The sequence below is a fragment of the Strongylocentrotus purpuratus genome, unplaced genomic scaffold (assembly GCF_000002235.5).
Source record: "Strongylocentrotus purpuratus isolate Spur 01 unplaced genomic scaffold, Spur_5.0 spur5_scaffold_12, whole genome shotgun sequence".
Classification (NCBI taxonomy): Eukaryota; Metazoa; Echinodermata; class Echinoidea; order Camarodonta; family Strongylocentrotidae; genus Strongylocentrotus; species Strongylocentrotus purpuratus.
The window spans coordinates 13,543,247-13,556,827 of NW_022145597.1; the positions used below are offsets into that span (position 1 = coordinate 13,543,247).

The 13,581-nt window shown below is 36.5% G+C and overlaps 1 protein-coding gene across 2 annotated transcripts in view; it reads right to left on the reverse strand.

Annotated features, from left to right (window-relative positions):
• Window positions 1-6,382: 6,382 nt before the first annotated feature.
• LOC594444 (sodium/hydrogen exchanger 6) overlaps window positions 6,383-13,581 on the reverse strand; it is a 32,722-nt gene continuing 25,523 nt past the window's right edge. Inside the window, exons 10-15 of one of the 2 annotated variants that reach the window (XM_030981857.1) lie at window positions 13,005-13,118; window positions 12,190-12,301; window positions 11,385-11,590; window positions 8,978-9,057; window positions 8,002-8,095; window positions 6,383-6,912 (exon numbers count right to left, since the gene is read on the reverse strand). In XM_030981857.1, coding sequence (XP_030837717.1) covers window positions 6,682-6,912; window positions 8,002-8,095; window positions 8,978-9,057; window positions 11,385-11,590; window positions 12,190-12,301; window positions 13,005-13,118 — 837 coding nt within the window. In that variant the 3' untranslated portion in view covers window positions 6,383-6,681. Of the gene's footprint in view, window positions 6,913-8,001; window positions 8,096-8,977; window positions 9,076-11,384; window positions 11,591-12,189; window positions 12,302-13,004; window positions 13,119-13,581 lie in introns of both variants that reach the window. The other variant, XM_011683173.2, reaches the window with a different exon arrangement.

Genomic DNA, 13,581 nt, shown 5'->3' on the forward strand with positions numbered 1-13,581 from the left:
GGTCCCATTTGCAGGCCAACAAAATAAAAAGATTAATTTCTGAAAGCGAAAGGGCTTGAAAATGGCTTTTAGTGGGAAAATAACGACCATTAGTTGTTGAATCGACTTAAGTGACTGATTGCAATCCACCCAAGTAATAGACTGATTTTTCAGTCCCTTTTACCGAATGGTTGTACGTTTTGTGTTGCACAAAGATTCAATCAGTTTAATTTTGGCCATTACATGTAGTGGGTTATTAAATGTACGGTCGCCAATTGCTCATGTACCTGTTACAGTTCATTTTATGTATATGTATGTTATTACCAAAGAAAAAAAGATGTCAGTCAGTCACTTAATAGTGTCTGACAGTGAAGTCAAGGAGGTAAATGGGTTTTCTTGCATAATTTGAATACTAGGACACTGCTAATGTTTAAATTTCACAGATAGGACATACATGACATATAATTCCTGCAAAGTTCTAAAAAATTTGATGTTGGCTGCTAAAGCTACATTTACATTAGTAGCTTTAATAACATAATTGAAAGTGCAATTGAACATGTACATGTATATGGTAAATGTGCTCAAAGGTAAAGACCAGTTTTGGAAATGCCTCCCTCTCAAAAAATGAAATGGAAGCTCTTATTACCAATCATGCGAAAGAATATGTTTTGACTATAAATACGTGATCATACAAATTTTGCCGAGAAACCGCCTACTAATTGATATATTTGGTAAATTATTACATATATTTGGACCTGATAGATATAACGCACGTGTCGCGCACGTGTGGGGGGGGGGGGGGGGGGGTAGTCCCATATACATCTTTCTGTGTACAGTGCTTGTAACTTTATCAAGACTGGGCCAAATTTCTTATCATTTTGATGATTCCAGAACCTTGCAGTACACACCAATACTTATATAATCAACCTTTTCTGATCGATTCCACAACGTTCCTTTCAAAATACAATCGCATGACCATAAGTAGTATTTATCTTTAAAGGTATTACAAAGTTTTGGTATGGGGTCATGAATTTGGTTCAAATTAAAATATTGGAAGCATATGCGTTCCTACAATATTCATTGATCGTTGTCCCGGTTGAAATCGAGTCTAAAGTTTTGAAATTGTAAATAATAAACTCTTTATGTTGTATAGACCCCTCTCAAGGTCAATATGTTAATTTACCTATAAAACAATGTTTCTTGACTAAAATCGACTGATTGGCTATTCCCATTTGGAAATTATATATCACAACTGCATATTCTGAGTTTTCATGGTCGCAACTACCATAGTACGGCCGTAGGCGCCATTTGAAATTTATCAAAATTTACCGGGAGCACCGGTAAATTTTTGTATTCAACTTTTCTCGAAAGCAGAATTATTTTAGGGGCTAAATCTAGTGCTTATAATACATCCACAGGGGCTTCCAACTATATCAAAATTGTAAAGAATCACTATCCACCCAATTTTGAAAATTTCCCAAAACTTTGTATTACACTGTACCTTTAAAAAAGTAAAATATTTGCAGGCAACACAACAAAAACACACCAACTGAACAACAGTTTGTTGCATAACAAATTCACTTGTTTTTCGTTTTTTAATTGTAGCATACATTTCTTTTGAAATGTAAAACACATCACAGATAAGTTGAACAGGGCGATAAAGGGTACATCATATTTGGTTAGTTGTTTTGGGGTTAAACTACATTTTTCACTTATCACATTTAGTATTGCTGCATTTTCACCAAAAAAAAATTACATAAAGAACAACACTTGACCATGCTGGATTTGAAACCACTCGAATTCATGACATTTGACTTTGAAAACGAACAAGAATTTAGATAATTAATCTATTTCTTCATCACAATATTAGTTTCATTTTATACCTTTGTGGATTTACAGAACTACATGCAATAACACTTGAATTTCGATTGTGCAAGATTGTCTTGACCTAACAAAAAGCCTTGACCTTGTGCAAATAATTTGGCGAGTAAATAAATATTGCTTGATGCCAAAAATATGAATTTTGAACCAATTTGTATTTTGCCATATTTATCATAGTTATGAGTTGCATGGTGCATTCCTTTTTGAGTCTACTATTGGAGCAGACCATTGTAATGATTCTGGGGAGTGTTTCGACTTTAAGTTGGACCAAACTATGGCAGGCCATTCATGCCACTGGTTGCTCTCACCATTGGTCTCTAAATTATGATCTTTAGATAATATTTTTCCTTCAAAATAATGTAAATCCTGTAGGTATGTGACCGTGATTTGTTCGTCCCTTGAGAGACCAATACCAGTAAACGGTGAAAGCAAACAGTGGCATGAATGGCCTGCCATAGTTAAGTCCAACTTAGAGTCGGTCTTAGTCTTTGTGAAACACTCTCCAGGTCTTCACCAATGTAAATAACATCCAACTTAAACAATTTCCTGCACCTTTACATTTTGAATAACTTAAGAACCTTTACTTGAAGTTTATTTGGCAGACTTCAAAATATAGATGTAACATCTATCCGGAATCATTTCACAAGAATTGAAATAGAAATGAGATATGACAATATTTACGGTAACAAATTTCAGTTTTTGTCAAATTTGACAAGAAATGTTCAAAAGATGTACTGTTTTTAAGAAGCCTCATTGATTGTTTACCGAGAAAAAAAAAAAAATCTGCTTTTTAATAGCATACATTTGTAGAACCTATTACACATGATTTGACACCAACACCATTAATATTTCATGCTCCAGAATTTTATATAAATATGTCAAAATTAAAAACATGCACCATTGATTTTAGAATTTCTGAATATTGAGTAATATGATCATCAAATATCCCTTTATGAAAATTAATCCATGTGCCTTTTGTGCAATAATGAAAGGGTAAATATTTGTTATTCCTTTATATTTGTATTCTTCACTCCTTCAACTTTCCATTTATTTCCAATTATATCAAGTTATATTTTTATTGGATAGGGTCTTTAACATCAAACAAGTTTGAACCCCTGCAATCACAGGGTCACCCTGAAACAAGTTTACTTTCATGTATATTATACTAAACATATGTGTCAAGAATACATAGGTAAGTTTTACATCATTTTCACTATGATAGTCATTTTTTATTTCTTCTTAAAGGTAAAGACCAGTTATGGTCATGCAATTGCATTGTGAAAGAAACGTTGTGGAATCGATCAGAAAAGGTTGATCATCTAGCATCTAGCATCTGCAAGGTTCTGGAATCATCAAAATGATAAGAAATTTGGCCCATTCTTCGTAAAGTTACAAGCACTATACACAGAAAGATGTATATGGGACTACCCTATATCTCTCACAGACCATGAGAGAAACAAATTTACCAAATATATGAATTAGTAGGCGGTTTCCCGGCAAATTTCTTATCATCATGTATTAGTCAAAACATATTCTTTCACATGATTGGTAATGAGAGCTTCCACTTCATTTTTTGAAATTGGGGCGTTTCCAATACTGGTCTTTACCTTTAAGAAGTTTCACAACAAATATAACAAATATAATAAAATAGGGAAATCTTTCTTGGACAGGATAATACGGGCTAAAGCACTTTAACGTGATATCTCATACAAAAGATATATGTACATATAGGAAAGCTAAATATGGCTACATATATTACACTGTCATATACACTAGACTTGGTGTTTACGAGTATAGCACTCATGACTTGTGGTTTCAAGCTCAACACCGGATTTCTTTTAACACCAATCTCTGTGTGAGTGCTTAACACCACATATCTTACCAAATACATTTGTAGAACCTATTACACATGATTTGACACCAACACCATTAATATTTCAACTTAGCACTGTCACAGTGGTGTCGCATACTTCCAACAGCTTTTTATGACCGGTGTCAAAAGTTTCCATTCGAAGTAGCTGGTGTTTAACTTATCATTTAACACAAGCACTCAACACTATACTCATGTCTACACCCTAAGCTACTAGTTGTTACATCTAAACACTTCTACACTTTCAAAAGCAAACTTTACTGCACTACACTGAAAATCATCTCGCATCTTGTACACATAATTGGCACTCTACAGGCAAAGCTACGACTAAGTTTTCCATCAAAATTTCGCAACTTTCCAGCTGACACTATCAGCAAGGATACAGATTCATGTAGAGATCCAAGCACTCTTGATTTCATGCAGTATGCTGAAGAAGAAACATGACTGAGACGCAATCACGATAAACTCCAGAGAAAGTTCCCTGAACACGATCAAATTGCACAAGTGAGCATTTCAACACCTTTAACACTATTGCTTTGAACATGCTTTCTGCAGCATCTGACATATGTATGCAGGGTCTAAACAGTTACTTAGGCAAGTTTCAAATCTTTTAATTGATTAATGTGGTATCACAATTACTAGTGATCATAACTGGGGACAATCGATGGAGTAAGACATACCACATTTAAAATTGAAAAACCCTTTGCTTTTAAAAGCAAAAGTTGACCTATATGGAAATTTGGTCTTTATGGAATCTGGATTCCTTATATGGGTATGGGGGTGTTTGCGTGTTGAAGAAGTGTATCCATGACATATATTTTACTGTATAATCACTAACATCTGGAACTGACCTTTGACCTGTTGCACAATATCAAGGACTTCATGCATATTATACATCTATCGACTGCTTTGAGCTAGGGCACGGTTAAAACTATTGCCCAAAGGGATCTTAAAACTGCAGTTTCGAGATCACCGTGGACCTATAATTTAATCGTGACCTGCGAAAATAAGAATACAGCAGTCTTACACGAACCTTCAGATGGAAAAATCTGAACAGTAGTTGTTTTTTGTACCTAATTGTATCCCTAAATTCACTTTTAGTTCATGCCATCTTGGATGTACAAAAATAATAAATCTATGCTTTGATAAATATCATGCTTTACATTACTACATAACTGCTATACATCTAGATAATAATCTATAGATTTTTGTGTGCATATATATATTAAGCACAAATACAATGAAAGTATTCAATATATCTTCACTTACTTAAAGTACTTGGTTGCATAAGTATTGACAAGAATTTTTTTTCACAAGGTGTACAAGAAAAATACAAAATATAAATCAATTTCAGAATTATATACTTCCTTCTCCACGAAAAAGTAACTCAAATACTTTTTGTGCAGACATGATCTACAGGATAAATTGAAATGTTAATATACATAAACACTCCTTTTCTAAAACTAGAGGATACCAAGAAAAATGTCCATCTTTTTTAGATCTTGCATATAAAGGTTGCCGGTGGAAATGTAACCAAAAAATAAGAAGAAAGAAAGAAAGAAAAATAAGCGAAAAATCTTCAAAGAGATTCAAGAAAGAACTACTATGAAATGGTGCACCAGGATATGATGAGGGAACAAATTGGAAAAACCTGTTCGAACATGACACAAAAAACGCCTTTCACAACTGCCACAGCAAAACACTGATCAGTATTTGTTTAGATACAGAAACGTGAAGCAAGATTTTCTTGTTTATTTTGCCACAGTGCCCTTTTTTTTAAAAGTGGTGTACATGCAGCCTCACACCTGAATGGCCCTAACAACTGAAAATAGATATTTAAGCCCAGGCAATACATGACTTACTCAATTGTTAAGAAGTGTATTTCAATTTGAACGAAAAATTGAAAAAACCCATGCATGATTTAATGACATACGCCTTTGACTATTTACAGTTTATGATTTAAAAAACAAACAAGTTTAGGTCTCATAGAGAAAAAAAAAAAATAATCAAGGGCATATTATCTCCCAATTCTAGAATAACAACAGTTAGGAGGAAATATATCAACAACAATTCCACGTACAAATTCAATATTTAGATTATAAACCTACCATCATTGACATTCTTGAGTGAATATTATATATGTTAAATTGAGCAAATATATATATTTGATGAAAACATTTGAGAAAGTTCAATTAAATGAGTGTAATGCCTTGACTGCAATAAGATATATTTGCCTCTTTTTGTCATTACAAAGTTATTTAATACCATAAATAGGAAAAGTTAAAGGAGCATTGTCTGGAGAGAGAGAGAGAGAGAGAGAGAGAAAGTCTGTAAGGATACATTTGCACAACCCCTGTTGAAGGTTTACACAAACTGAAGGTGGAAACCTCAGCATGGATCACAGTCTAAATACACAGAGGACACCAATCAGTAATAGATTATGAAACAAAACACTAAGTTTCTGGCAACCCTTGCTATATGCTTGTGAAGACAGCTGAAGATGCTTGATACTGGCTATTAAGTAAGCCAGTGTGCCTCATTACTTAATTGTGCCAAACAGGATTTTGTATGCTATGCAAGAATCCATTGACATAGGTCTGGGTGTACGACCAGTACAGTCAAACAAATGTGTATACCATCTCTGCATCTACATGTACCACCATCTCTATCCTACTCGGGCAAGGGCGGGGCCGTTGGATCCCCTAACACTTCACACAGGGACTACTGTAGTAAGTAAGTCTGAGTGTACTATTACATAACATCTCCACCACTACCACCATCTCCACTCTAGTTATACGCTGGTAGGGGCGGGGTCGTTGGACCCGAAAATCCCCCGTGATCTTAGCTGATGATCCCCCAACCCTAGGTCCCCCTGAACCTTTGGTAAGTAAGTCTGAGTGTACTATTACATAACATCTCTACCTCTACCACTACCACCATCTCCACTCTAGTTATACACTGGTAGGGGCGGGGTCGTTGGACCCAATTATCCCCCTTGATCTTAGCTGATGATCCCCCAACCCCAGGTCCCCCTCAAGTACGCCTTCATCATCCAGCGTTCGTGGGCCCTGGTCGTCCGCTGGCCCGCTGCTTGCACCGTTGGTGTCGGGCATGCTCGGGTTGATGTCATCTACGAGGATGAAATCGTCGTCGCTGTCATCGTTGATGCTCGGGTTATCATCCTGTTAAACAGAATAGAATTCAAACATTATTTTGTAGACGACAGGGGTGATAGTGAGCACCAAAAAAAAAAAGTTTTTTTTTTTTCCCCTCAACCATATGCCCCCCTTGAGTAAAAAAAAAAGAGGATTCGGGGAAAAAAAATTGCATCCAACAACATTCCCCCCTTTTGATTAAGAAAATTGGGAAAAATAGGGGAAAATAGGGGAAAATAGGGGAAAATAGGGGAAAATAGGGAAAAATAGAGAAAATCAGGAAAAATCAGGATAAAGTCGGAAAGAAAACATTTTTTTAAAAATCGGGAAAAAAAAAAAATCAGGTAATTATCAGGCCTGAGTTGAAATTTGGAATTTTTTGAAGTAGTTTGGGCTATTAAAGATGACGGGGGGCAAGTAACAGCTTTACATGTATGTCTCTACACCTAAGCAAGTAATAATGAAATTAATTACTTCTATTCCAACCTCTAATCATTCAGTTAACATTGTATTCATGGCTTGTTGAATAAACATAATCAATGGAAAATGAAAACTGATTTAATAAAAATGAATTCATTTTTTGGTGGGATTACAAACATCCTCCAGCAATGCAAGCATTATTCAGTGCTAATTATTAATTTCAAGGACTAATCAATAGTAATTAAAGGCTCGGAGCTTAACAATCCTTTAATTTGAAGGGACGATGAAGTAAATTTGCCCAAATACTAGCCCAAACTTTTCTGTATGAAAATTGTGGTCAGACTTACAACTTGCTATAGATTTTCCAAAATTTGTTTCCAACATCACTTTTTTAAACGAAAAATAATGAAATTTTGCTGGTAAACCATGAAATATCCCACATCTGCTCATGGAGTTGGATATGTAACACTCCATTCAAGATTTATACTTATCTCCCCCCCCCCCTTTTAGAATCATTCCATTTATGAAAACTACAGTCAAACCTGCTTTAGTGACCACCTGTCTACAACAAGCACATTTTTTGTTTCCCTTGAAAATGGTTTCTCATTGAAACATGTACTAAAGGAACCTGTCTACAAAGACCACTTTTTGTGTTTCCCTCGGGCGGTCACTGTAGACAGGTTTGACTGTACTTACCTGTACTGTTAAACACACTGCTAAAGGTAAGCAACACGTTGGCACGTTTTCTCTCAAGTCGGCGCCTTTCTTGGTGAAGATTGGTTTAAGGAACCTGATGATGCAAGAAATGCAGGGGAAAAAAAAACTTTAGCGTATGGGATCTTGGAATAATGTGGCAACCTGTTATTTCAATAATTTACCTCTTTGACCTTTGAACTACACTGTAAGTACTCAATATCTGTTCAGATCGTCTTCCTATGGTAATACATTTTCGTCAAGTTTGAGAATCATATCTCTAGTGGATCTAGAGATTTTGCAATGAGGCACATAGTTGGAATTTCAGAAGTTGACCTCTGACCTTGGATCTACTATCTCAGGTCATCTTCTTATGGTGATACATATTATCAAAAAGTTTGAGCCTCATATCTCTAGTGGTTCTTGAGATATCGCGATAACCAGGCCAATACCTGGAATTTTATAAGTTGACCTCTGTGACCTTTGACCTAGCTATTCCAAAATCTAAACAGATCATCTTATTATGGTGGTACATACTATCATCAAGTTTAAAGTTCATCACTTAAATGAGAATTAAACTCCATGAATAGTATAAAACAACACAGTGTACTTCTCTTTTTTCCTTGTTTATATTAATGTTCGATGGTGATTTTTTTTGTATAAGTATTGTTGATCTTTTTATGTATTTCAATTTGGTGGCCCCTTTTTATAAGCCCTGCTTTCTCCAGGTTCACCACACCATCATTGTGTTCTTCTAAATTTTTGATGTAACTTATTTTTATTATATATATATATATATATATATATATATATATTGATGAACAAATAAATGAATTGAAATTGAATTGAATTGAATTGAATTGAATTGAATTGAAATTGAATGAATGTCTAGCTAAGATGAAAAGGAGAGAACCTCCTTTTCATTGCACTAAAAGAGTTAAAGAGTTGAGCCAATGGATGACTTCTTCTATCAACTCACCTATAATCAAAGTCGTACCACTTTCTGATGACCCAGGCCTGCTGTTTTCTCCTTTTTAGTCGGCTCTCCTGCTCTGATATCTGTGAATAAGCCATGGACTAATTTATCATTCCAACTCAACATGGGGCAGGGTATGGGTGGGGGGGGGGGGGGCATTCAAAATAAATTATAGTTATCATATACATGCATTGAGGGTGGGGATGGGAAAAGGGTGTGGATGGGAAAGGGTGTGGATGGGAAAGGGTGCGGATGGGAAAGGGTGCGGATGGGAAAGGGTGCGGATGGGAAAGGGTGCGGATGGGAAAGGGTGCGGATGGGAAAGGGTGCGGATGGGAAAGGGTGCGGATGGGAAAGGGTGCGGATGGGAAAGGGTGCGGATGGGAAAGGGTGCGGATGGGAAAGGGTGTGGATGGGAAAGGGTGTGGATGGGAAAGGGTGCGGATGGGAAAGGGTGTGGATGGGAAAGGGTGTGGATGGAAAAGGGTGCGGATGGAAAAGGGTGTGGATGGGAAAGGGTGTGGATGGAAAAGGGGGAGGGATGGGGTGGAGAGGGAGGGATGGGGTGGAGAGGAAGGTAAGGACAGGGATGAGGGTGTGAAGAAGGTTGGGGTTGAGTGATATAAGAAGAAGGAAGGAAATGGAAGGGGGAGAGGGAAGAGAGGAGAGGGAAGAGGAAAGGAAACAGAGGGAGGAGGAAAGGAGGTGGGGGTGCGTGGAAGTACAAAGAAAAAGAGGGGAATGGAAGGGCAGAGAGGAGAGGACAAAGTCAAAACGGGTGAAGGAGAAGGAGAAAGAGAGGGGAGAGGAAGGAGAGAGAAGAGAGAGGAGAGGATGGAGGAGAGGAGAGTAAGAAGGTGGGGTGGAGGAGTGGAAGTATTAGAAGGGACATGGGAGAGGGGAGAGAGAGGGTCAGGGAGGAGCAGGTTGAAGAGGAAATGGAAGAGAAAAGGTAGGGGGTGGAGGAGAGGGAGAAGAGGAAAGGGGGAGGGTGAGTAGGAGATGGAAGAAGAGCATGGGAGGAAAGAAAGGAGGAAGAGGATAGGGAAGGGACAGGAGGGAAATAAATGTATGGTAAATGATTGGGGAGAGTGAGAGGAAGATGATGCAAGGGTAAAGAGGGGAAGGGTTAGGAAAGGGGTAATAGTATAGTAGTATGTTTTGTCATTCAGAACATAGGTTAAATTTTTTTTTAATGAGATGGGGTTGCGAAGAAAGGGTTCAAATAGTTTGGTAGGATATCCGAATGATTGCGAATGAAGCAGAGTGAATGGTAAGGCATTAAAATTTGATTTTGATTACAGTTTTGTGAGGGGAGTGGAGAGGAGAGAAGGGAGGTGGGGGTGACAGCTCAAAATAACGAGTGGATTGTATGTAATGCAAGCAAGAAATGAGGCATTCATTCGAAATAAACAAATTATCAAATATCAGGAGTAGCAAAGAAATATTGTTTATAGACATGCAAAGATTGAAAAATAGTAAAAGTAAAGATTATTTTGATTCAGTTCCAAAACAAAGCAAAAGTCATCCCTCAAACCCAATCCATGCAACAACAAACATACAAAAATACCCCCCCCCCCCAAAAAAAAAAAAGGTTTATAATTAATGGTAGAAAAATAGCAAGAAAACAGGCAATGCCATTTATGGAGTAAGAAATGCAAAACCAAATGAAACAGAAAGGGGAAACATCACAAGAAATAGGTTAGTATTACAAGAAATATATATATAGAAGTCAACAGCCAGGAAGAAAGTAAACAAAGAAAACAGATCAACCATTTCAAACAAGAAAACAAAAGGCATTAAGCAGACCCATTTAGAGGCAAATTAAACCAAAAACAATCAAGAAAACCGAGGGACAAACAGAGAGATACAAGGAAAGAAAAGAAAAGGAAGATCATTAAGTACTTAGTAACACAGCAATACCGCAACAAATCAAGCGTAGAGCTTAGAGGCAATGAAACGGTCACATTAATCAATCCAAAAGTTTCCATATTTTAGGAGTATTGGGACAGAAGTGCACCACACCAAGCAGATATTTAAACAGGTATGCCTTGTAGTTCCAATTTCAAGAAAAATTCAGAAATCATAACATTATTTCCAGTAAAAAAACAAGCAAAGGCAGATCAGGAACTTATACAATACACTTTGTAAAGTTTCAGTCAAACAGATAATTTCAATATTTTGTATTTTAAGTGAATTAAATCAACCAAGAAGTACTTTCTTTTTTAGCATAAGAGGATCTTCTGGGAAAATAATTGAGCAAAGATGTATTTCCATTCTTAAACATTACCAATAACAATTCTTCCACACTTGCATAATAACAATAAAAACGCTCACAAATTATCTTTCACCTCTCTCCAGAACTCAACCTTCTCTTTTACTGTATAGTAGCATCAAACGATATACTCACCGATCCCGCGTGGAAAGCATTTTGGTTGGAATCATCATCGGACACCCCAACGCGAATCTTGAGCCAGGCTAGCATCTGTGTCGTTATTCCTCCACAGAAGATGACCGTCACGAGAACGATGATGAGGGTTGTCGTTAAGATGAGCTCCTGGCCGTAGGTGGCCTTGTTACGGATCGCTAACGCAAAAGCAATGGCCCCTCGCAGGCCTAGAGGACGATGTGATATAAAAGCGGGATATCAATGCAAGTGGTGTGTCTAATCTACAACGGCATCATTAACATTATCTATAACTGATTCAGGTAGGTTTACTTGTAATACATGAATCACAACTGTATACATGCAAGAGCTCTTAAAAAGTGTTCTCTCTCTCTCTCTCTCTCCTCTTCTCTTCTCTCCTCCTCCTCTTTCTTCTCCTTCACCTTCTTCTTCTTTTATCTCAACTGCTACTACTAGTACTTCTTCTACTATGTGTTGAGTACTAGTCACTGCTACATTTTACTCTTACTCTTTGGCTATGGTTACCGGTACTACTTCTACTACTTCTACTATGACAAAGACTTCTACTATTATTACTACTACTACTTCTACTACTACTATTACTATTACCTACTACTACTACGACTACTCCTACTACTACTACTACTTCTACTACTTTTAATAATACTACTACTAATACTAATAATCCTACAACTCCTACTACCACTATATCTACTACTACTACTACTACTCCTCCTGCTACTCTTACTTCTACTACCACTGCATGTATAACTTCTACTTCTACTTCTACTGCTAATGCAATGCTTACCTGAGAAGAAAAGCATATGTTGTACATTCCATGGGATCTTCTCTTTCCGCCCCAGATTAAGTAGAAATGATAGTGGATAAATATTCAGTGATCTCCCTAGAATAATGCCAAACTGACAAAAAACAGGTTAAGAAAAAATATCTTGAATACAAGAATTCTTGATCAATCATCAGGTAATGGAGCTTAGCTCAGAAATTTGAACTTTTCAACTATCCACATTCCTTCTATTTTTTACAAAAAACAACAATATGCTTTTACTATGGTTTCAATTGCAGTGTTACTCATTTGAAAGACCATTTGATTACACTGCCGTTCCAGTGTCACTAAAGCTACATTTTCAGTAATAAATCTTCATGAGCTTTTTTTTACCTTTTTGAGATTCCGGTGGCAACAGAAATACAGTATTTCATGGCTAGAAGTAAGATATGAAGAGTTTAACACTGAAAACAAAAGGGCAATATTCCTCTTCCTCGTTTGCAGGAGTAATTCAAAATTTTCATACCAAATTGATCAATTTTTACAATTTTCAAACAGGTATACCCCCTTCTAGAATTCAAATATTTGTTTCATAAGAACAAGAATAACTGTTCACCTCTCAATTCAATGTACTGTTTAAGCAGTTATTTCACAGGGATTTTTATTTTGATGAATTTTGTGAATCCCTTAATAATCGCGATTTCAACAACAGACATAAATATTTCCAGCAAGTAATGTGTGTCGGAATCGCTTGAGTAAGCCCTTTTGTATGTCGCACACGGCGTCTCTATACACTATATCAAAATATTGGCTAATACAGTATATTTTGGTAAGGATACAAACGCCGCACCCGTGAAGCCCACACTAAACTGCTTGTTTGAATGATTGAAGACGGATAGACCCATGTAAGAAAAGATGAAGCTTTCTGCTAAGAAATTCAGCAATTGAAATGTCTGCAGAAGAGAAATAAAAAAAACAAGATGGTTACATATATCATAATTACAATATTAATCTGTTTAGTCAAGTCTATATTTCAAATGACCTGGGGGGTGTTTCACAAAGATCCTAAGTTGAACTTATCTCTAAGTTGGACAATTATGGAAAGCCATTTAATAGCATCTATGAAAATATTTTGTAAAAGTTATTTTAAAAGGCATGAAATGCTGATTCAAATCATTCATATTTTCTATTATCAAGGAGATTTCATGTTCTTGATGTGGAATTTATAAAAAGTCTAAAGTCTACAAATGGCTCTCCATAATTGTTAAGTCCAACGTAAGTTTGACTTAGGATTTTTGTGAAACACCCCCCCCCCCCCTGGTAATATATGTACATAGTTGCTAAGACCATGGTCCCATTCCAGACTCGTGGCAGGTCATACGATTTACACAATATACAAAACGAACAAAAATCATA